We start from the raw sequence: 22,662 nt of genomic DNA on the forward strand, positions 1-22,662 counted from the left end.
TATCATCAAGTTATCAGGTAGTTGTACTGGACCTGTAATACAAATAATCTTTTTAAAACTGACGTACTAGTAAGCTGTTGTCGGCCTTGTAAATAAATACGGACCGCTTCTTCATGGCGATGTTAATAACAGGCAGACGCGTTCTGTAGGAGCCGGTATCCTGCGTTGTGATGGAGGGATCGAGGTGTTCGGTCAGGTCTCTGGCCGCTCTGGATCGTCCCACTGGGTCGGCGACGCTGGTCTGGGCCGGGACCGACTTGTTGCTTAGCAACGGAAGCAATCTGGTGCTCCTTCACAGCACTGCGGGGCAGACGGTGAAGGTAAGTGGCGGAGTTCATCTCCGCGTAACCTTTTTCAGCGGTGTAATTATTGTTATAGAACAGGTTCACTTTCAGGTCGCTTCTTTAGGGCCGTCAACTTTGGTCAGCCGGCTGGAGTGAGATTTTCAGTTTGAGACAAGCCTGCACACACATGCACTCACACATATACATGTATCTATCAGTCTTATTACCTCGTAAAGAGTCTGCAGGGTTTGCAAACTACCCCGCAAGCTTCTGATGTAGCTCATGTTAGGTGTATAATGGAATTATATGGATTTGCCCTAAGATTTCTTGCGTGAGAGGCGGCAGCCCTGCTGCACCTTCGGCAGATACGTGGCGTTACTTTCTCGGCCTTCTGCGGATCGTGTGCATTTTGATCTACCGTGAAGTTTTATAAACTACATAATCGCAGAGTTTGTGTCACGTTGTGCGAGTTTATTTTGCCAGCTGAGCTGCATTTGTACCCGTTTAAACTTCCCGTGAGTTAAACCAACAAATCAAACGCGATACTTCATAAACCGCTGTTTATGGTATAATTAAATGACTCTAAAACAACTCTATGTTCAACTCTAAAATTTAATTGGCGGCAAAATAACATCCATCCATCCATTCTCTGAAACCGCTTATAAATGTAGCTTATCCTGTTCAGGGTACGGAGCCTGACAAAATGACAGTTAGTTCATTTTTGCATTCTTTTAAACCTTTATACATTTTCCCAGAGCCAGTAAGTGCAATGTTTAAGTACGCTTAAAGTATTTAGCAAGGAGATGGGGACACCCTGGGTGTAATGCATACAAACAGAGGCAACAGCATGCATTAATGGTGATTTATAAACTAAACTGCACGTCTTTTGTTCGTGGAAAAAGGCTGGAGTGCCTGAAGAAGACACTCAGGAACATGATTATATTAGGAAATGGTTATAATCATTTAAAATGACATTTTTAGATTTTTGGAAAGGTACGGTCTGTCTGTTCAATCCTCCGGACCCCTAGGATTGTTAAAATGTGTATTTTGAACAATAAAATATTTTTATATTTCTCCTAAGGAGAGCAGTGCAAAGAAATGTAATAGGTTTGCTGATTTGATGATTTCATAGCGAAAAAGATAATTACAGCTCAGGGGAGGTCAGTGATTTCATGTAGAGCTATTCTGCTGGAACCGTGAGTTATTTTGCAGGACCCGAGGGGGCGGTGCCTGCCATTTCTGCTTCCTGATGCTGCCTGATATATTCTTGTGTCCTCCTGCCTGTCACCCTATAGGCAGTTCACACGTTCCCCAGCCCTGTCCTGTGCATGGCGCAGAGTCCAAACCAGCAAGGCATGTACACTCTCTGTGAGCACGACGGGATACATTTTGTCCCTCTTCCACAGCTTCTCAGGTAATCTAGGACATTAAGATCTGGGGATAAAAGTTTTTAATGACGTCGGAGCTCACAGATTTAATCACCAAAGGACTTTTTTGTGTGGTCTCCCCCGCAGGTCTTCCTCGTGCCCCTCGTGTGAGGACAGTGGTTCAGGGAGTGTTGCCACTAATTCCCAAGTGATTGCAGACCCTGCTGTCAGCTCCTTTGTTGTGGCAGACGGTGTCTTAGTGACAGTGGGGCTGGCGGATGGCAGGTGGCGATTTAGCTTTTATGAGATCCCAGAGGCCAATGCAGCAGAGCACAGAAAGCTCGCAGATCGCCACATCTCAGCTACCGCTACAGGTGGAGGTACCATCGGAGCAAGGAGCAAGAGCGTGGCTCAGCACCCAGTACTGTGTTGTGTGTATGCAAGGTGCAGTTTGACATCCCAGCCACCAGAGGGCAACGATTGCCATGTCCTGGACCCGGCTCTCTTCAGCCTGCTCTTTGGTGTTGACTCATCGCTGATCCCTTTGCCCATGTTCGTCTGCGGCCTGCCTGACGGGAGGCTTTGCAGTCTGCCTGCCCTACAGCAGTCTGGGGATGTGGGGCCTGCAGTGAAGGTGCTCCACAGCTTGGAGGAGCCCATCGTCTTTCTTGGCATCTCCATGGCTGGTGACGGCAGCTCTGGGGCCTTGGTGGTGGTCGGTGGCTTTGGAAAGATGCTGCTGGTATTGGCTGAGCAGAAGGAGGGGTGCAAAGTGCTGGCATTTAGGGAGCGGGGTGTAGCCGGCCCCGTGGTGACCGCCTGCCTCAGCGGGACACGGCTGTACTACAGCACCCGCTCAGACCTCCTGGCCCTGTCGCTGGGCAGCACAGAGCAGAAGCCAACCATGGGTTTGGAACCCGCTTCCTCCTCTCAGAACCCAGTCAGCCTGAACGTCGGTGGCGTCGCAGCATTGGCCAAGCCTACGACGGCCTCCACAGGTACCAGAACCAGAAGCTCTTATGCATGTCGCTGAGGATCTTGGGTTGTTGGTTTGTCAGATGCTTTTTTGAAACATCTTCTCACGCGTCTTTAGATGGGGGGAGCTGGGGATGACGACGCTGCCACCGGTCTCAGTTTCAGCGAAAGCCAAGCGAAATCAATAAATGCGTTATAATAATTATTTTTAATTGGCTTTTAGAGCCGACTGAAATTGTTCCCTTGCAGGCTGTATGGTGCTGTAGCGAGCCTCTTATTGTGCGTGCAAATACTTACCTTTTTATCTTGGGAGTATCTTTGGATTACAGGGAAATAATGCAGATATTTTCACTGCACGGTTGAGTGGTGCAGTCGTAGCACACATGCAGTTAAGCTGTGAAATGGAGGTGCATTGTCTGTGAGGCCGTTGTTAGCGGTATGGAGCTGCGCTGGAGCAGACCCTGCGGCTCCCGCCTCGCTCCTGCCTGCCGGTGTGTTCCTGTGGTTGTGCCCTGTGCCTGCGTGTTCGGATTTAGCTTTCCTGTCTATGCCAGGTGCTGTGGAGCTCATGGCCATATCTGACAGAGGGAGGCTCTTGCAGATAACCCCATTGGGGGGGCAAGTGGGGGCCCCCCCCTCAAGGCTTTCCACCTCTCAGGTCGGCCAAAAAATGAAGGACCTTCTTGCTGGCATCGGGAATGTTGCAGAGCGGTGGGTGCGATTCTTGGAGTGTGTGTACATCTTGGCTTTGGCGTTGAAGTGTACACTGTATGGACAAAGTATTGGGACACCCATAGTATTTAAAGGATTGGGCCACGTTTGCCACACCCACTGCTGACATACAGGTGTATAATTAAGCACACAGCCATGCAATGTGCAGCATCAAACAATGGCAGCAGATTAGGTGGTCATGTCGAAGAGGTTAGTCAGGCGAGGACCGTCGCTGGACACCTTTGGACACCATTCCAACAAGTCGGTTCTCTACATTTCTGTCCTGCTGGAGCCGCTCAGGTCGACCACAAGTGAAGTGATTGTGAAGTAGGAACATCTGGAAGCAACTTCGGCTGTGACATGCTCACAGAGAGGGACCTGATCACCCAACGTCAATACCCAACTTGAACGGCAGCAAATCCCACCAGCAATGTTCCAGCATCTAATGGAAAGCCTTCCCAGAAGAGTAGCATCTAAGCATTAGCAAACTTCATGTTAATACCCTTGGATTCAGAGTGAGATGCTGGACAGACTGGTGTCCCAATACGTTTGTCCATATAGTGTATATGACTAGTACAAATCCCCAGGAACATGGAGGCTGAGTTCTGCGTTCATGTACTTGTTTTATACCATTTTGGCTTCCTCGCTCTTGATATGTACATCTTTCCAATGAGTCTCTTGTTTATCTTTTTGCACAGAGCATCCTCGTTGAAAAGTAGTATTCAAGTGAGGAACACAGCTCTCAAGAAACTTAACCAAGTGTTTAACATCTGCTGTATGTTGCTGCCCAGTCAGAATGGGAGGGAGGGGCATCTTGACTGCAAGCCTCCAATCAGCTTTCATCTTACGACCAAGTGGGTTAGCCTACTGCGAGAGGAGTCCTTGACCTTAAGCTGCGTTCTGGAAAACTCCAGCAGCTATGTGCTCGAATGTGGTTGGACTTTGTGTATACAGGTGGTACCTTCATATAGTTCTTCGACCTCGGAAGACATGGCTACCAAAACCTACAGCTTCCCTCTTGAAGAGCTGGCTCCTGGTAAAACCTTGGAAGTGACGTTGCCCTTGGCACCTGGGAATGAGTTGCGCTTTCCTGTGAAGGTCTGCTCTTCACTCATTTACTCTTTGCAAAGCATGCTGGGATGCTCGGAGCTTGAGTGTCTTCTGCTCAGAGGAACCCCGTGGTCCAGGCTGGTCTCAGATTCTGGGTTGGTCAGCCTGGCTCTTGATACTGTCACCCTAGACTGGCTGCACTGTCTGCACATTGATGGACCTGTTGCTAACGGCAATAGCTTCTGCTCCGCCGTGAGCTCCTCAGCAGACCCCATCCAGACCTTCCTGCGGGCCCGGAGGTGGGAGCAGTGGAGTTGTGACCGCAGTGGGCCCGGTCGCGGCTCCTGGGGGGTTGGCCCCTTCACTGCGACTCTAAAGGTGTCATCGGCGCTGTTGAGGACGATGCTAGCAGGCTCTGCACTAGGCGGCCCCACACTCTGTGGTTCTCTGCTGGCCTGGTTGGTGTCCAGCTGCCCTGGTAACCGCTCCAGAGCAGACCTGAGCTCCCCTGTGGTGTGTGCTCGCTGCCCTCGAGGACATCGCCTGAAGCTAATGGCCAACGAGGTGTGTGTGTCTCAAGTCTGTGGTGAATGCTCACCTGCGAGTTCATGTCATCATTTACTCATCTTAACCTCAGTTTCCCCGATTGGCCCAGGTGACGGTTGAGGAGATGAGCTCAGATGGGCTTCTTCTGGTCGTGGAGGTTCAGCTGGAGAGTTCCTCACTGGTCTCGCTCTGTGGGCTGCATCATGCTGTTCTTCACCGCCTGCAGGTACTGAGGGGAGTTGGTGTGTGGCTCCGGGGGCTTCGACTCTGCCTGTGATGGGAAGGTCACTGGGCCCAGAGCAGAACCCTTAACCTCCAGTGGCTCCGGGGACTGTCTGACCCCGCTTTGAATAAAAGCATCTACAGAATTCATACATATGTAATGCAAATGCTTTACGGTAAAATAGCCGGTTATGTGGCATTTTTAATGAACCTTGAGTCACCCAGTGTGCTGCCCGTGCGTCTCGATTGCAGGCCTTGCTGGGTGGGGTCACCAAGGCGACTGAGGATCTGGCACAGTTGCAGGGGCGGAGTTTGCGAGGAGCCCTGGAGCGTGCAGAAGTGAGCACCCCCCCTCCAGCCCTCCCCGCTGCAGTGGCTGTCTGGGATTCCCCGCACTCCTGGCCGGCTAACGGGGTGCCTCTCTCCTGCAGGGGCTCTTACGGGAGATCCGGGAGGCTCGCGATCAGGCGTCCCTGGGTGCCGGGATGACGCGGCGGGCGGCGGACACGCTGCTGCGCGTGTACACGCAGCTGAGAACGCAGCCCCTCCTCATCCTCTGACACGTGTTGGGAATCCAGCTGAATCCAGTGATCTATGGATCTACATTCTCTCTGTGTACTTTGTGTTATGTAAAGGAGTGAAATTTAGTGAGTTACCCGATAAACTAAGAAAAGTAACATAGGAGTAAAGTCAACTGAGAGGAAGCCCTACATGTAGGTATTTGAAGAGCTGAGCGTTCAGCAGCTGTAATAATAAATGTGCGGCGTGCTGTTAAGGTGTTAAGGAAGGATGGGCTTCATCTTGAAGCACCGTTTCATCCCTCTTGGCCTGGCTGATCCCACATTTTTACGTGACATTTCACTGCCGGATGCTCATGTGTGTGTAGCGGTCGTCGGTGGAGGGCTGCCGGGCGCCTGATGTTGGCGGGGCAGTCCGAGGTTGTTTCGAGTCACACGCTGTTAAGCTTGACGTGTCTGGCCATGAGGTGGAGGGGTAGTGGGCCAGCCTTTCACTAGTGGCGCGGGGGTGTGGCGGCTGTCTGTTCTCACCCTACATGACACCAGCGGCTGGTAGCCTAGCCTCCATTCGTTAGCCACTGGTATGGTGCAATACTGCAGAACTTCACCTTTCTGCTGTTAAAAGCCTTGGCCGTAAGCAGGACAGGGGCAGTTATCCATCCCACTGCAGCAGCCACTGAGCCGGGGGTTAAGGGCCCTGCTGAAAGGCCCACAGTCATGACTGCCTGATCACAGGCATCGAGGCTTAGCCCACGGAGCTGCACACTGCCCCTGTTCCATTATTTTGCATTTGAGAGTCTCTTTGAGAGCCAAACCAGATATGCACATATTTATATCCACAAAGACGTAAAACATGCCATTTGCTTACCAGTAAATCAATCAAAGCTTTTGCTAGCTTAATCGTGAGTAATGGGTTACTATGGCAAAAAGAGAAGCAGTTGGATGCCATGCTTATCGTTTAATTAGATGGGACATTTTCACGTCTGACAATAGTAACTGATTGTGAACAAGCACCTGCTCTCCAGTGGGCTCTCATTAATGTGCTGGGGACACTGGGTTTTTTTTTCACTGCACCATCCAGTTAGTCTGGTTCCTAATGATGTATAAAACATTGTTAACCTGCAGTTGCTGTCTTTGTGTGGTATGTGGTCCTAACTAATCGTACCTGGACTCTGCAGATCCAGTAAATCATGCCACAGTCTACACGACAGACTTAGGCAAACTTGTAGTCTATAATCGCGTAGTTCAACGTTTGCCCTGTAGAGGGTGTTAGAGGTGCACCTTTAGAATTTTTACCCTCACAGGAATTCAGAACGATGGTGTGTGTCTGGTCGTGGTGAGAAGAACTTCAGATGAAGGTGCATCTTCTGTGAAGCTTGAGTTCTGTCTCACATTGCCTTCAGGTGTGAACTCTGTCCGCTGTAGCATGTGGTAAAAGCTGAGGGATCAGTCACTACAGTCCTTGTAAGAGGAATGACCACCTCCTTTTGGCAGAGATTTACCAGTGAGTCACATGCAGGTTATTTATGGTGAACCTAGATGGGTAAATGCAGGAGACTCAGTCTATTAAATGAAGACATTTACAGACTCGTACGGTATTTTTGTCTGAATTTACTGGGTCATTTAAAGAAGTTTCCTTTACAGGGATAAAATTGAGTTTCTGGGACTGGAGTTGGCAGCGTTCTAGGGCAGGTGCTGCTTTTATTGCTGCTGTCCGTTATAAGAGCTAAAGCCTTAAGCTTTGTGTGTACAGATGAAATGTAAATATTCCCATGATCCTCTCTGTCTTTGCAAAGATGGACCATTTTGCAGAAATTAAACGCCTGTGGATTTCACGAGTGCGATGGGTCTGCCTTGAGGTCAGGGTGCTGTGACTCTGATGGTCTGTGGTTTCCCCGGGTGGTCCTTGCAATTTATCTGCAGAACATTTGCACTTACGGTATAGACGTTGTGCTGTTTCATCTTCAACGTATATACATTTCTGGAAGGATGCGGATGTGATCGAATATTACTGTAATAATTCATGACACATATTTGATTGCCGTTTTTTTCCAGAGCAACTTTACCAGTTTACACCTCTGGATAATTTGCTGCGGGACTTTACTTAACGTAGCCACCCTTCCATGCTGTTACATGGCCTACTACCACAGGGCCCTTTCTGTAACACTGAACGAGTTTTTGTTCTGCTATTCCATCCACGCAGCCTGGTTACTGTGCTGCTTGTGTGGCCCATGTCATTTTTGGAATATGGAAAAAATGTAAGAGGTTATGTAATACTGGGACTAACATTTGTGTAACGATAAGCAAAGTAGTCTGTCCTGAGAGGCTTATCGCGCCTCCTCAGTTTTGAGGGTGTGAAGACTGACACCTACTGGAAACGAAGTGCACAGCACACTAATATTCCTTTTCTACTCTATATTTAATCTGTTCAAATCAGGAAAACAGTCCAATGCAATAAATAGCAATAGGTTTTTTTCTTGTTATGCCTACATTAACATAAATTGTGAAAATATTGGCTTGCACAATGATTTATTATGATGTTTTCAAAATTGGTTTTTCCATACACCAGTTGTAATACATTTATTTGACAATGGTGTATAAAATTGGCATATAAGGATTACCTTGGACTTGGACTAGTTTATGAAAGGTGAAGGAGATGGGAGAGGTTTGAATCCAGTGGTGAGACCCAGGTCAAACCGATTAACATTAATGTAAACGGGGGAAAGCTACGGAGGCTGAAGACCGGCTGTGAGATCGGCTCCTTATGCATGACTGGCAGGGTCATTAGCAGCAGAATTTGCACAGCATGGGATTTCTTCTGCCTTTATGTAGCCTGCTGCCCTTAAAATCTAATTAACAAGTGGCACCATATTCACCTGTGGATAACTGGAATTGCAAGATCACCGTTTGCATGAAAATGAAAGGAAATTAATCTTGGGAATTATTGTTAATGAACAGATTGCATAGTGTGGCACGTCCATGCTAAGTGGAAGGCAACGCAGCCACAAATACCCTGCATCAGCATGAGAGTGAAGAGAAATGTCACGTTTATTGTGGTTTATTCTTTCCAGAACAATTTCAGACAATAATATTCTAAAAGAATACTAGCTTCCCTCTAACTTTAATGAAATCCTGTTAAGTAATAGACTGATGCTCCTACATACCGGCTTTGGTTTCTCGGGTAACAAAGCCCTGGTTCCGTTTGGGGTTTGTACGAGGGTTCATGTTCCCGAGGAACCTGATATATTAACCTGGTGACCACATCTTACGAGATCCTGCTTACTACTGATATGTTAAGTCCATTGTAGTGATGGACAAAATGACCCTTCGTGAACCATTTGCTGCATTTTTTTGTCCCCACTAGATGGGGCTCTTGGCTTGCTTCAGGACATGCTATGACTAGAGAGCACCATCTAGTGGGGTTCAAAAATACAGCAAATGGGTCAGGAAGCGTCGTTTTGTCCATCACCAGTCTATGATAAGCTTACTATTGCAACACTGACTGTAACTTCTAACTGTAAACTGTCTTGGGAGGTGTTGTTACTTTAGGATTGGCAAAACAGACAATATAAGGAGAGGGTTGGGGTAAGCAGGGAAGAGATGAAGGAATTGTGTGGCAGGGTCCGTGGAGCTTAGTTAAGGCCCCTTGGCAGTATACCATAGTGGGTCTGTAGCATTCTGAGGACTTTTTACAACAATTTTGGATTGCCACATGGGGACTAAGGAACCTGGAAGACATGTCTGTTACAGCAGAAGTAATGAAATCCTTCATCTTGAACATTGTGATGGTCTGGCCACCACGGTGCATATACACTTCAAACAATTCTGTACCAGTATACCTGGATTTCAAAGAGCAGGTCTTTCATGTTTTTGGTGGTAGAAGGCAATTTTATACCAGAAGGTTCTGTCCCTCCAAAATACTTCCTTGAAGACTCCCAGTTATCATCAATGATGCTTGTTCTTCTTGAACTGTTCACCGATAATATCCTGAATCTTGTTTACCACCTAATCAGGCCTGGAAAATGTAATGACCTTCTGATTTAAATAGCATATTTCTTCAATTTAAGTGGACGTAAAGCTTATCAGAAATTATATTAAACTCTTTCCTCCCCACAGAAATATAAGTGGATGAAAACATAAAAAATAACTTCCAAGTCCTTACAAATAGCCATTTTTTCAGATTGTTTCAAGGAAATGTAATGTCTGGAGATTAACTCTTTTATTGTCAGGAATAAGTGCAGATGAGCCTTAAAGCTCTTGTAGAAATCTGTTCCTAGGCTATATGCTCTGAAACAAAGCCTGTGTGAATAAAGTTGAACCTTTAACCTTAGTTTTAAGTTGGACAGTGGCAAGGAAAATATATAAATACTGTATATTCACATATATGAATTATTTCTTTGACTTGTACTGCTTTTGCTAGGGAAGAACCCAGCTGAACAGAGAAGAGAGGGGTCAAACCCGTTTCCCCTCTCTGCGCTGTTCCGCTGGTTGAGCCAGCCACTGCCACTTCCTGCAGTGTCCAGCAGGGGTCAGTACTCCCAGAGGGAAGAGCTGTCCGCTGCATCGCCATCGCATTTCAGCGTGCCGCCCTGGTCCCCGCGCAGGTACTTCCCGTTCTTTCCCTTGATGGCCACTCGCCCCTGCTCCAGCAGCTCCAGGAAGAAATCCTCGGGGATCTCCCCATCTGAGCACACCAGGCCGCTGCTGGAGACGTACCAGAACCTCCCGTTGGTACCTGGGAATGAGGAAAGGTCACTCGCTATAAGCTGGGCAGAGCTAACAGGAATGGCGTCCCTGTTCCACACGTGCTGCATTTGTTAACTCGTCTTTCAACAGGCTTCCACATGACCAGAGAAAGTGTTGCATAGTTCGCTTCAAACACAAATGCCACTGCCCATTCTGACTAACCTGAAACGAAGGTGACGCAGAACATGAGCAGGAAACCGTATCTGTTAGCTTCCGACTCTCCGTTTGGCGCTCGTTTACCGACGGCTAACATCTGTAAGCATGTAGCTCGGACAGCACTTCAGCAAAGGCATAACTAAACGCTGACCAGTTTATTCAACGTAATGTGTATTTGTGAGAAGTTTAAAAGACAGATACTTTAATGGAGAGTAGGTTTGGATCGTCTGCCACCTGTAACATCCAAGCTTTCTGCTTGCTCATCATATCATGAGCGATGTAGAGGTGCTTACTGTGGAAATACAGCTAGTTAAATATTATACGGCAAATCTATATTGTGGGCAAGTCCATCATTTCCAAGTAATCTTATATTTTATGGCATGAGATTTATTTTTTTGAATTCAGTCTGCTTTTTCATAACTCAGACATCGCAATCTATCACCGGCATGCCGCGTCAAAGTTAGTCTGCCATTCTCAATTAACGTGACTGCTAGCTTTGTTTATGACATCGGGAAACTTGTTTTTTTTTCCATAAGGTTTGATAAGTTTGTGTATAAGACTGAGGTTAATGATTGATTGTTTGGTCTTGAGCAGAGTCTCCCACCTTCCGGAATTGCAGATGGCTGACTAGATAACATTGTTAATTTCCTGACCACTCACATCTGTGCAAATGCTGTGGCTGATAGAACAGGTTCTTGTTTTTCTGTGAAATGAGTCGCCTTTCGTCACGCTGCCTGTGAGACCTGCACGGCACGTGTTGGAGGTCACCTCAGCAAGGTGCCGTCCGCGGCGATATCTCGGGATCCCTCGGGGAGCGCTCACCTTTGATGTGGTAGGCGCCGTCGCTGAAATGCAGAGTGAAGATGTCGTAGACGGAGCGGTTGGTGTCCAGCGTGTTAGAGCTCTTGTGATGGCACACGAAGCCGTTTTCCCCCCGGAGGATCAAGATGGGTCGGTTGATGAGCTTCAACAAGAACTGCTCGTCCTCTCCTGAAGATGGAGGTGGAGCACTGTAAAAACCAAGCACTGGATGCCTCCCAGCACTGGCGAGATTCCAGCTGGAGACTCGTGGTATATCAGGACACTGTTGGGTTAGCACTGGATCACTTAATAACGATCTGTCAGTGACGTCAGTGCCTGGTCCCAGGCTGTCCACATGTGAGCTTTGTAACCCTGGACCAGAGGATCCCCAGCCTCAATCTCAGTGACCCCCACCCCATTAGGAGCCATCTGATTATCAGTGCCAATTAAGACAGCCTCTTATTGGTGGGCTAATTCCTACCTGCTTACATATTAATGCTGGTCTTCAGCTTTACATTTCCCCTTCATCCCAAACCCGAACTGTACTTGATTGGCCACCTACTAGCAGCTCTCTGTTATCAATGGACATCACTAAGTGGCAGATGGTGAAGATTAGGTTGAATACTGACTGGATGTCTGCTCTATGTGAGGTGGTTATGTGGACCCTGGTCTACCTATAACCAAACGGCACACTAGAGAAGTTGACTTTTGACATATATTTGACTTGTATAACAGACACCAATCTAGATGTGCCTGCTCCTTTGCTGATAAATATCAAGGAGCGGAGACCATGACCAGAATAGAGACAAATTCCTATACATCCAGTAACATCCTCTGATGTACTTGGGGAACCTGGAAATTTTTCCATTCCAGCTCAGCTTCCAGCTGAACCACCTTATTAAACTCATCATTGCCTGGATTTACCCACTTTAAGTCTCAGACGATAGACTACCATGCTGGATCACGGTCCCAGACCACAGCCCCCTCTCTACAGTGCTTCTCCAGAACAAAACGCCAGACTGAACCCTGGGCATATGGCCACTAGGGGGCGAATGTGTGCCTTTCTGCTTCAGCATAAACCATGTACTGTGGGCGAAGTCTACATGCTTGAGTCAAGGGAAGTCAGATCTGCCTGATTCCTGTTTTGCTAAATACCACCAAGAAGGTGGAATTATTCACTAGTCTTTTGTCTGAAAAATCTGAGCAGTAAAAAGGCTTGCTGGGCACAAGCATGGTGCCATGTGGTACCTAACCGGGCTCAGCCCGGTGCGAGGCCCCCAGCACTTACCCACAGCCTCGCTGATGGCGGCCAGCTGCCCGTTCTTCTTCGTGCACACGTATCTGCCGTTGCCGGCGCGGACGGCCACCCTGCGGCCCAGCCACTCAATCTGGAACATGGTGTTGGCACCCCTGAGGTCATGGGCGTGGAAGGTTTCAAGGAGAAGGGGGGCAGTCAGTGCTCATTAAGGCAGGGGCTCCATACAAATGTCAAAAGCAGGAAAAGGGTGAGTGGAGCACATTGGGACAATGGGAAGAGATCTCTCTAACCATAGCCAGTGGCTTTGGACGTGAAGGCCTGTATCCACCTCACTTTTACATTGTGGGGGCAGTGAGGCTGGGCTCCACATTTTACATTTACATTTTTACATTATACCCGTATATATACATTTATATGTGCACATATGACCATGAGGCAAAACATTATGATCACTCTCATTTGACACAAATATCCTCGTTTAAAATTGGCGCTTGTCAAGGTCTCGGATATTTCAGACAGTGCGCTTGTATTCGGTGCTTTTAATTGACATATTAAATGCAAAAGGAATGAGTAGGATAGATCAGAGCGATAAGGGCCTAATCGTTATGGTCAGGTGACTGGGTCAGAGTTACCGATAGAGCGTGAAATTCAAGTAACCCTTGAAATTTAATCAGTCGTCACGGACGCACATATAAGATGCACATGGGCTATATGCTGCTGTATATGCCTGACATATTCTAGGTTTGTTACAGGTTTGCCTTGGTAATCAGTGACAGTTCTGGCTAAAACAATAGATGGGTGCAAAGAAGGGAACATAAAGGGATTCTTTACCCTTCCGTAGCTGTGCACTGGATGCTGCCGTGGGACACCAGCGTCCAGGAGTCGCCTGCTTTAGTCTGAAAGACGCACTTCCTGCTCTCTTTGTCGATCTCCACCTGGAAGGTCTCCATCTCCGTCTCGTCGCCCTGATTGGCTGAGACGCTGACCCCTTCGGCAGAAACGAGAAGGTATCGAGGCTGCAGCCAGCTTCTCCCCAAGGGTCCAAGTCATTGTTTTGATTTTTAAAAACTGGTCACTCCAAGCATGCCGGGCTACCGTGCGGCTTTCGGCGAAGCTGTCATAATATATCCGTCTATGTGAGGACAGCCAAGATGATCCTATACGTCCCTGACCCCCCCCCCCGTGCTCCTCCGAAGCAGCGCTATATGAAACACCAGCCGTGAGTTAATCTCTCCTGAGAGCTGAGCACCTGGAGTTTATTACGTATGTGCTGGACCTACAGAATTAACCCGATTGACCTTCTTTTCCCCAAAGTTTTATGTATATATTACACATTACGAATTCAGCCGATTCAAGGTGTGTCCCGATACGGGGGTCCCAGCTCAGTGTCTCAGGGGGAGAAACCAGGGAACTTCTCCAGAGCCCGGGCTCCAGTAGGAGGGCTTCTTCTTCATGGGAGGGGGGGGGGGCGCTGGCTGTAATTTATTATGCACATAGGGCCTGTGGAGTCCAGCCTCACTGCCCCCACAAATGGGTCGGCCCCAAAGTAGCATCTTACAGCTTGTGTGGTACGGTGCTGCCAAGCTGTGGAGAAGCTGGAGGAGGTCGGCCATTTTGTTTTAATGATAATCAATAGTTTGCCACTTGCAGTGTTGTTTTCTTCCACCTCAGACTAAGTCTGGGCACCGTGACTGATTAACACCATATTATTATGTAGGGTGACTCGTCTCAGCACTGCTGGTGAGACGCCCACAGTACAGCGAGCGTTCTTCCCACAGTGCTGTGACCTTGCTGTGGGACTCTGCCGGTCCTACTGGCTTTGGTTTTCGTGCTGGGGTTTAATTTTTATTTATAAAGGACATCAATCAAAGTGAAAGGAGGAACAAAAATCCTTCAGCTTTCATGTTTGTGACTCAAAGGTTGCATCAAGCAATGCAGCACTCAGCATTTCAGGCTGGAGACGAAGACAACAGGAAAGGAGATTTTATGGAAGATATTCCTGTACGTGGGCAGGAATTTCCAGTGAGCAGTGTTATGCGAAGAAGATTTGTAACTATAAGTGCTGTTGTCATGGAGTTTATGGTCTAAAATTTGGAGGGAATCGGCATGAACAGCCTCATAATGTAATAGCTTGGAAGTACTTGCAATGAAAAACACATTTTCAAATTCTCTGAATCCTTGGGATTGTAAATTGCCTTAGTAAATCAAGTGATGGGATTTCGGATGAACTGATTTTAATCAGAGCTCAATCTGTAGCGTATTTTAAGGATGTGCGGACATTGGTCGGTTGACGAATGAACTTCAGCGGGGGGTAAAGAGCGACTTAGCATACATTAACTGATTAGCCCTCGCCGGGTCCTGATGTTCAAATGAATTCATCTTGAAGTGAAGCCTCTGCCTTCTTCACGAAGGGGGGGGGGGGGGGGGGCTAATGAATTTGCAGGCCCATGTGTCTCATGAATGATTCAAACTCCGACTCTGGCTTGATTAAAAGCCAGGGCGGGCCCCACGCAGCAGGGTGGGACGTCCCCAGAGCCAATGCTGCGGCGTGCTCAGCACCCAGCCCCCGTAAGCTCTGGGAGTGATGCGGGGGCCCACGTGTGAGTCCTGGGTGGCCCTCAGGACTCAGAGATTAGCCCAAAACCTTTCCTCAAGTGCCAACTGTTGAGGGGGGTGACAGAGGTGACAATTTTTTTTGAACAGAGCTATAATGTGGGTCAGTCCTCCACTCTCAGTCTGTGGGCACGGTCTCTGTGTCTGACAGCGATTCTGGTTTAACCTCACCCTGAGCGGTGCCCGCGCTTAAAAACGAAAGGAAACAGGTAAATACGTAAACGGCCACGCGAAACAAAAGCCACCACGGCAGACTGTGTCCAAGTTAGATGCCACAAAAATATCCCTCTGTTCTTTCCATAATCCTTTTTACTGCGCAAATCCTGCCCTCAGCCAGCCAACCCCAGCCCAGTCAGCTAACTGGCTGTAATTCCCTCCTCGCTGGCAAAGCCGGCAGTGCAGGTACCATTAAGCGGCTTTGCGTCTGCGGGCTGCCACGGCTGCTGGGGGGCCCGGCCCGGGAAAAGTCGGAACAAAGCAGGTTCGCTTCAAAGCGGACGGCACCATCCCTGCCGGGCGCGGCGACCGGACCACATGTGGGCCGACACGGGAGGTTGACGGGGGATCTCACAGACCGGCGGGTCTGTGTGTGGCGGTAAGCTCGCGGGTCTCCCTGCCAGCTGCCCTGCCTTCTTCGACTTACCGAGGACCATGTGACACGCCAAGTGGCCATCAGGCATGTCTAATCCTGCCCCGCCCCCCCCACACAAACTGACCTACTCCTGGCCTCATTTCCCTTCTCGAAGGTGGACACTGAATGTTTATTACGATTTCATGTTGATTGCTTTACACAGAGTCATGTTATTTTTAAATATCTGAGTGAATAATTCATTGCCAGCAGGTGCATCACCCCTGACACTATGTAAGGGTGGGATTGCTTTGCACTTGGATGGATGACCTCTGCAAGCCATCAAGCTGCTAGCAATGGGCCAGAATATAGTGTGGGTGGACCTCTGCAGCAAGTACAGTGCATTGAAGGGAATTTCAGCAAAGGAAAGAATACTGTCAAGAGATCTGACGTTAGGATAAGACAGCAAAATAAGGTCTTAAATTGTTGCTGTCAATATGGATACCAAAGAACTTAGCAATGAAGTGTAAGCTTTATCTATTTGGACCCTATGAGAAAACCAAGGACGTCTACGGATCCTCTTCCAAAATAACTAGCTAAATATTCCCCTGGTATAAAGTCTGATGTCTGGTATATATATTCCTCTGCAAAATGGCTGCTTATTTCCATGATAAGTAGCCGCAGGCGCGTTCCTAAGGAAGGTGTGTAAGGTATAACCGCAACGGTACGGAGTCATGACCCAGCATCGATCTCTCCAGCCCACTGCGATGACCGTACAGGCCTCAAGAGATTAAGAAGTCTTTTTGTTTTATTTTTTGCTGCTGAAGACGTGGGACACAAATCAGTTTTACCAAAGGTGACCTCTTGTCTCAGCAGAGCTGGGGAGGTTATCTGCTACGCTGACCGCTTTCCCAGTCCGCACCTCTGTTTACATGCCTGCTTCTCATACTGTACTAATGACCGGGGCAGATGTCTGCACTGCTCACGGCCCCTACACTGACTGCTGTTCCACACTTCTCCTTCGAGCACTGCTTCACACCACTTAATCGCACCGATTATGGGACACGCCTCGCTGTAAGCCCGCGGATGACCTCCAGCGACCACAGAGTCTGTTTTCTCGGTTTACTGTTCGGTGAACTAGTGGATAATGGTGCCGCGCTGGACGGCCGCTGCTCTACCGACACCTGGGACGTGGGAATGCCAGTTTTATCAGGCCCAGCATTGATTAAAAAAACACAAAAAAAAACAGGACTGGTATAGCTTTCTGTGGTCTATAACGAGTCGGGATGTAATGGGTTTCAGAGGATCTAAGGACATGTCTGCTGATGAGTCCCAAAATCAAATCCAGAATTCGAGCTGCGTTTCCAGTTCCTGGCGCTGGCCACATCGAAGAGTGCCAACTGGAAAACAGGAGACGGGTTTGGTAATTTATCGGCAAGGTGCTTGGAGCTGAGGCTGAATAATTGATGGTAAGCTGACACCATGTCCCTCTCTCACCCCCCCCCCCCCCCCCGCCCTCCCTTTCTCTCTCCTCCCTCCTTTTTTGATTCCTTTTTCTTCAGCCTTCAACACTCCTCCACACTGCTGGCACACAATCAGCTTGTCCCATTGAGTTCCATGATTGGTCCCCAATCCACAGAACGCTGAAGGAAAAACCAAGAGCCAACAATGGATGGGATAAAGTGTCTTTCAAGGGCCTGCGGTACTTCGCCTTTTGTGTTGGTGGTCAGTTCTCACTCAGCACTAGATAGGTGCCCCGTAAACCCTGTCACCTGAATCCAGCCGTCCATCACGTCCATCCCACTGCGGCTACGATGCTTGAGGAATTCTGACCTCCTGTTCGCTTCTTTCAGGTGGCATTTTCTGTAAGCCCCTTAATATTTACTGTGGCAGCTGGGGCTTAAAAAACTTCGATTTAATGAGGGCGGAATCTTTTCCGTTCGTCGTGAATGATTAAGGGAACGTTAGCGTACCCTCTCGGAAGCCATCGCCGCTGTCCTTCATCATCCCCAGACGCTCGTTGGTGAGGAACCACTAAAGCTCATTAGTGTCATAGCTTCTACCAAATTGCTTTCAGCAGCTGGAGTTTGGCCATGGAGAAAGGCTTCACCTCCTCAATGACATCGGCTACTCCTTCCATCCAACACGGAGCTCCATAAATGTGATGCTAAGAAGCCCACGGTCTGCGTTTGATTGCCGTAACACACGGTGTCATTGCACTCCAGAGCGATAACAGATGGCAGTGGAATGGCAGACACAATCAGCCACGTGGATATCTGCAGTCAGATACGCCCTGAACTCTGACTCTAACAAATGTCCCCGTGTTACGAAGGCTGAGCTGATCATAGACAGATGTAGACCCAGCAGCAGCAGCGTGCCGGCAGGCCCAGAACATTCCGAAGCTCTGCATCTACTGGTTTTGGAGATGCTGGCCTTTTATGTCCCACCACCACCTGCGTTTCACTGGGAAGCTATTAAAACCAAACGGCCATGTGGTTCAAATTTAATTGTGTTGAGAAATGTGAGTATTGCTTAACTTTGTTTAAATGATGGCAGCAGGTGGAATGGTGGTCAAGAAATGGAACCTGTGACAAGCACTGGGTCAGGTTCTCCAGATCTGTTCTCCAGAGACCGCAGTGGCAGCCATTTCAAATGTAGGCGTAACCGTAAGTTCTGGATCTTTCTGTATAAACTCGGATGATTTGTAGCTTGACTGAATCCTGACACTACTTCACGTCATCCCCGTCCTCAACCCCAGACACCACACTGCTCCCTAACACAACCAGTCACCTTTACACCAGAAATCTTTTCATTCTTTTCATTCTGTTCCACATGGCAGGACGTTTTGCCGCCGCCCCCCCTAGATGCATGCGGCCACCACTACTGTTCCCGTGCTCCAGTGTCCAAAGCCTGTTGATGTATAGTTCTGTGATGCGAATGGCAGCAAAGGCAGCTCTGTACCTGTGTTGCACTGCACTGATTATGCATCGTTTTTAGATCCCAAGGTGGTTTGTACTTGAAAAAATACCTCAGCTACCCTCCACTTGTCTTCGTTACCTGCTTCTACTCCTCTTCACTGTCTCCTTCTACTCCTCTTTACCATCTCCTTCTACTCCTCTTTGCTACCTCCTTCTGCTTCTCTATGCTAACACTTTCTACTCCTCCTTGCTACCTTCTTTTAACCCTCTTTGCTACCTCCTTTTGCTCCTCTTCACTGCCTCCTTCCACTTGTATTCACTGCCCACTTTTACTCCTCTTCACTGCCTCCTTTTACTCCTCTTTGCTACCTCCTTCCACTCCTCTATGCTAACACTTTCCACTCCTCCTTGCTACCTTCTTCTAACCCTCTTTGCCACCTCCTTCCACTTCTATTCACTGCCTCCTTTTACTCCTCTTCACTGCCTCCTTTTACTCCTCTATGCTACCACTTCCCACTCCTCTTCACTACCTCCTTCCATTCCTCTTTGTTACCTCCTTCTGCTCCTCTTCACTACCTCCTTCCGCTCCTCTTTGTTACCTCCTTCTGCTCCTCTTCACTACCTCCTTCCGCTCCTCTTTGTTACCTCCGTCCTCCATTGCTTTCTGCGGCACTTTCACACACTACATTATTATTATTCAGTGAGGCCGCTTTCCCTGTCAGACCACGTGTCCCGGAGGACTCTCTGATTTAGGTGCCATTGTGGTGCTCGCTGTCCCCTCATAAAGACGGACCAGGGCTTGTGTTTCTGAAAGCAGACTCCACCATCAATGAAATGTCGTCTCAGATTAATTATTCATTGCACCTGACTTTGGCACTTTTTTTTTTTCTTAAGATGACCTAGGTTAGCTGTGACCTCGTCTCTCCATGCGGATCCAGGATCTAGATACGCGTTCTGCTGAGTGAGAGGAGAAGGTTCCGTATCAGATTCGAGATAGTATTTGAAAAAAAAGAGGTCTCTCCAATTGCACCTGAATTCGGTCATCGGAAATGCTCCGAATATGCAACACGGACAATTAGGTGGGCTTGGCTTACCCCTCGAGGTTTGCAGTACATAGTCTTGGTGACAGGAATCTCTGTTAGAAAGCCCTGGGGGGCGGAGTGGACTGCCGGAGATGAGCGGTGTGCTTTGAATGCCGGCCACCGTTTAGGAAATTTACAATGGATAGTGTGGAGGGGAACATTACAGCAAGCTGCTGGATCGGACTCACTGTGCATTCCAGGTCGTCCTGAATGGGCCTGAGTGTTTTCTATTCTGAGAGTCTCTAGAGCCGCTGTTGAATATCAAGACTAGCGACCATTTCCTATCACACTAAAAATGTTTATATTGTGATCTAATGACAAAAACTGCCCTCTTTCATTCTTTGTTGCTAGATATGTAATTGGGTGATTTAACTTCCCCACTGCCTACTATCTATTCATGTCTTTTTCACTGTGTGCCGTAGAGATAAGCTTGTTTCTCATCTTTCAGACAAAATGCAGTGAAGCAGTTGCAGTGAACGTAAAGTGAGTCGTGGCCTGCAGTTTGGGGGTCACTGAGTATTCTTTGCAAACAGCTTCCTACGAGGTAATGCACGGCTTAGCGCTGTCCTCGCACTACGCCTACTGCGTAAGACGAAATCAGCGCAAAGTAATAAATGGACTTCGACGGACGGATGACGGTGCTGTGTGTCAGCACAGAAGAGATCACCCACAAATTGACACCACTGGATCAGGGATGCGGTGGAACAAGTCAAAAACATTTAGTGGTTATATTATGCCGCCGTGGAAGCAAGTGAGCAAGTCATGCACACAGATTCAGAACTTACTCTTCAGTAAAAACAAATCCGAATTACTGCACGATAACCAGCTGACTTATTATTCGAATAAAATGTGTATATTTATCTGGCCGAGAACCTAAATTGCTATTTACAAAAAAACTAATTCAAAAATCTACAGATACATGGTTCTTGGTTGAAAGGTCTTCACAAAGACCTTACAGAGAAGTACTTTGACCCAGCAACTACAAGATCTGAGATGAGGTATTTACCTTGTCGGATTGAGACAAATCTGTTGTTAGCTGCCTGGAAGACCACCTGTGGACGGCTCTCCTCCAAGTCAAACAGTTCGTCTTTGCCGGGCTTAGAACAGCGTCCAGAACGCAAGGTTCCAGTCGGGCCCACAGGGGAGAGGTACTTCCCCTCACAGTCCTTGAAGGCCAGCTTTCCAGACTTGAGCTCCAGGGTGTAGCTCGTGCCCTGGCTACTCTGCATCACCAGCTTGCCGTCATGATTAAGGAAGCGGTTGTCACAGGTCTTCAGGCAGTACTTGCCTTCCAGGTACACAAGGGTGAGCAGGGAATCCACACCCCAAGGGATGTTGCTGTCGACAGAGATCTCGTCGTCAGACACTGCCAGGTGGGCGTAGCGCTTGCGGCTAATGCTTAACAGGTTAGCCTGTGGATGCAGCGCCAGGTGTACAGCCCATAGCTCCGGTTCTCCAATGGATTGGGAAAAGCAAGACAAGTAATCCTCTGAGCCTCCGAAGTATCGCTGGTAGGGCTCAGACTGCAGCGCCCAGCGGCCATCTGACTGTGCCACGATCAGGAAGCGGCAATCCGTCTCCGGCTTCTCCGCTCCGCAGCTCACCTTCCCGTCCCTGTCGGAGGCCAGATATCGGCCTAGGTGGCTCCGCAGGTATATCACCTGGCTGTCGTTCTCATCCTGCTCGAGCACCCAGATCTGCTTCTTCTTCATGCTGGTCGCGGACGCATTCGCCTTAAATCCGAAGGCCTCCGCTGTCAGGTAGCGATTTTCGTGGTTGATGAGCCCGAACTGCAGTTTCAGCGCCTTGTTTATCCCGTTCATGGGCATCTTGGTCTGACTTGGTAGGCTACTGGATTACAGGAGGTTTGGGGAGATTAGGGATGGGAGGCGAGGGGTTAACAACAGGAGTAGAAAAGAGCTGAAAATATTACCGAATAATAATAATAATAATAATAATAATAATGATAATAGAACCCCCTCCTTTATTGTCCCGTAAGTCTACTAAAGGGTTTATACTTACATGTGTTGCACTTAGTTGCCCTCGTCCTTAAGTTTGGATTGTCTTGAATGTTCTTGAGTTCTAGCTTCTCTCTTTCTTTAGCTCCCTCCTTTTGTCCGTCTGCCGTAGCCACTAAGAACAGCCGATTCTCCCGGGGAGCCTCCACGGGCTCCTGCTTTTTCTCTTTCCTTATCAGCTCGGATAAATCAGCAGGACTCAACACCTCAGTCCCTCGTGCTGCTGACGTCACCCCGATCCTGCCGCTTCTCCCCTGCTCTGCTTGCCTCCCTCCCTCTTGCTCGCTCTCTCTGCCCCTACATCAGCTCTCTGCTTTTGGATGTCCGGCCTCCCTCTCTAGCATAAGCTCGATTCTTCTGCTCTCTCTTGCTACCACCTGCTGGATTACTGAGCCCCCGATTTGCTAATGAGAAACCCTGGTGTGATGATAAGGAAAGATGGGTGTAGCTCTGCTTTCTCACCTCTCTCGCTGCCCCTCCCTCTCTCTCTCTCTCTCTCTCTCTCTCTCTCTCTCTCTCTCACTGTCTCTCTCTCACTCTCTCTCTCTCTGTCCCCTCCCCTAACTTTTCCACGTCTTACCTACCTAACAAAATCGGCTGTGGGTTTGTTTAGCACTCTTAATCAAGTGCCTCTTGGATTAGCCCCCTAGATGTCTCTAAGCCTTCCAGAGCAGAGTGATCCTGTACTTAGGGAATCTATGACAGCAATGAGTATAGAGTTGGGGGGGCTTCTGTCCTTCCCTTTGTTCTACCCTTTGCGCCCAGTTAATGTGGCTGTCAGAGATGCAGACTCTTGTTTTCCGTCTTCCTCCAGGTTGCGCTCTCTGTT

The 22,662-nt window shown here is 48.5% G+C and overlaps 2 protein-coding genes across 4 annotated transcripts; one reads left to right on the forward strand and one right to left on the reverse strand.

Annotated features, from left to right (window-relative positions):
• Positions 1–170: 170 nt before the first annotated feature.
• Positions 171–5,926, forward strand: faap100 (FA core complex associated protein 100). Of its 2 annotated transcripts, none has more exons than XM_048987938.1 (8): positions 171–320; positions 1,580–1,698; positions 1,799–2,649; positions 3,181–3,337; positions 4,036–4,951; positions 5,043–5,159; positions 5,408–5,494; positions 5,587–5,926. In XM_048987938.1, the coding sequence occupies exons 1-8, from the start codon at positions 171–173 to the stop codon at positions 5,713–5,715; spliced, it is 2,526 nt and encodes an 841-aa protein (XP_048843895.1). In that variant the 3' UTR covers positions 5,716–5,926. The 2 variants fall into 2 exon arrangements, with proteins under 2 accessions (XP_048843895.1, XP_048843896.1); XM_048987939.1 differs by lacking the exon at positions 171–320 and adding an exon at positions 765–993.
• A 4,276-nt stretch (positions 5,927–10,202) lies between these two features.
• fscn2b (fascin actin-bundling protein 2b, retinal) lies at positions 10,203–22,350 on the reverse strand. 2 transcript variants are annotated; one of them, XM_048987942.1, is made up of 6 exons: positions 21,838–22,350; positions 20,822–21,663; positions 13,466–13,622; positions 12,665–12,786; positions 11,398–11,565; positions 10,203–10,408 (listed from the first exon to the last, which is right to left on the reverse strand). In XM_048987942.1, the coding sequence occupies exons 2-6, from the start codon at positions 21,642–21,644 to the stop codon at positions 10,203–10,205; spliced, it is 1,476 nt and encodes a 491-aa protein (XP_048843899.1). In that variant the 5' UTR covers positions 21,645–21,663; positions 21,838–22,350. The 2 variants fall into 2 exon arrangements, with proteins under 2 accessions (XP_048843899.1, XP_048843898.1); XM_048987941.1 differs by having other exon boundaries at positions 20,822–21,666.
• Positions 22,351–22,662: the final 312 nt, after the last annotated feature.

The sequence above is a fragment of the Brienomyrus brachyistius genome, chromosome 20, assembly GCF_023856365.1.
Source record: "Brienomyrus brachyistius isolate T26 chromosome 20, BBRACH_0.4, whole genome shotgun sequence".
In the NCBI taxonomy this organism is placed as follows: domain Eukaryota; kingdom Metazoa; phylum Chordata; class Actinopteri; order Osteoglossiformes; family Mormyridae; genus Brienomyrus; species Brienomyrus brachyistius.

Excerpts from the sequence above, each read along its gene's own strand:
- fscn2b (XM_048987942.1), bottom strand. The coding sequence starts at position 21,644 with ATGCCCATGAACGGGATAAACAAGGCGCTGAAACTGCAGTTCGGGCTC. Across the intron at positions 13,623-20,821 it reads ATTTGTCTCAATCCGACAAG|GGGTCAGCGTCTCAGCCAAT; the intron begins GTAAATACCTCA and ends TTTCTGCCGAAG. Across the intron at positions 11,566-12,664 it reads CGCCATCAGCGAGGCTGTGG|GAGAGGACGAGCAGTTCTTG; the intron begins GTAAGTGCTGGG and ends CTCCATCTTCAG.
- faap100 (XM_048987938.1), top strand. The coding sequence starts at position 171 with ATGGAGGGATCGAGGTGTTCGGTCAGGTCTCTGGCCGCTCTGGATCGT. Across the intron at positions 1,699-1,798 it reads CCTCTTCCACAGCTTCTCAG|GTCTTCCTCGTGCCCCTCGT; the intron begins GTAATCTAGGAC and ends TCTCCCCCGCAG. Across the intron at positions 5,160-5,407 it reads CTGTTCTTCACCGCCTGCAG|GCCTTGCTGGGTGGGGTCAC; the intron begins GTACTGAGGGGA and ends TCTCGATTGCAG.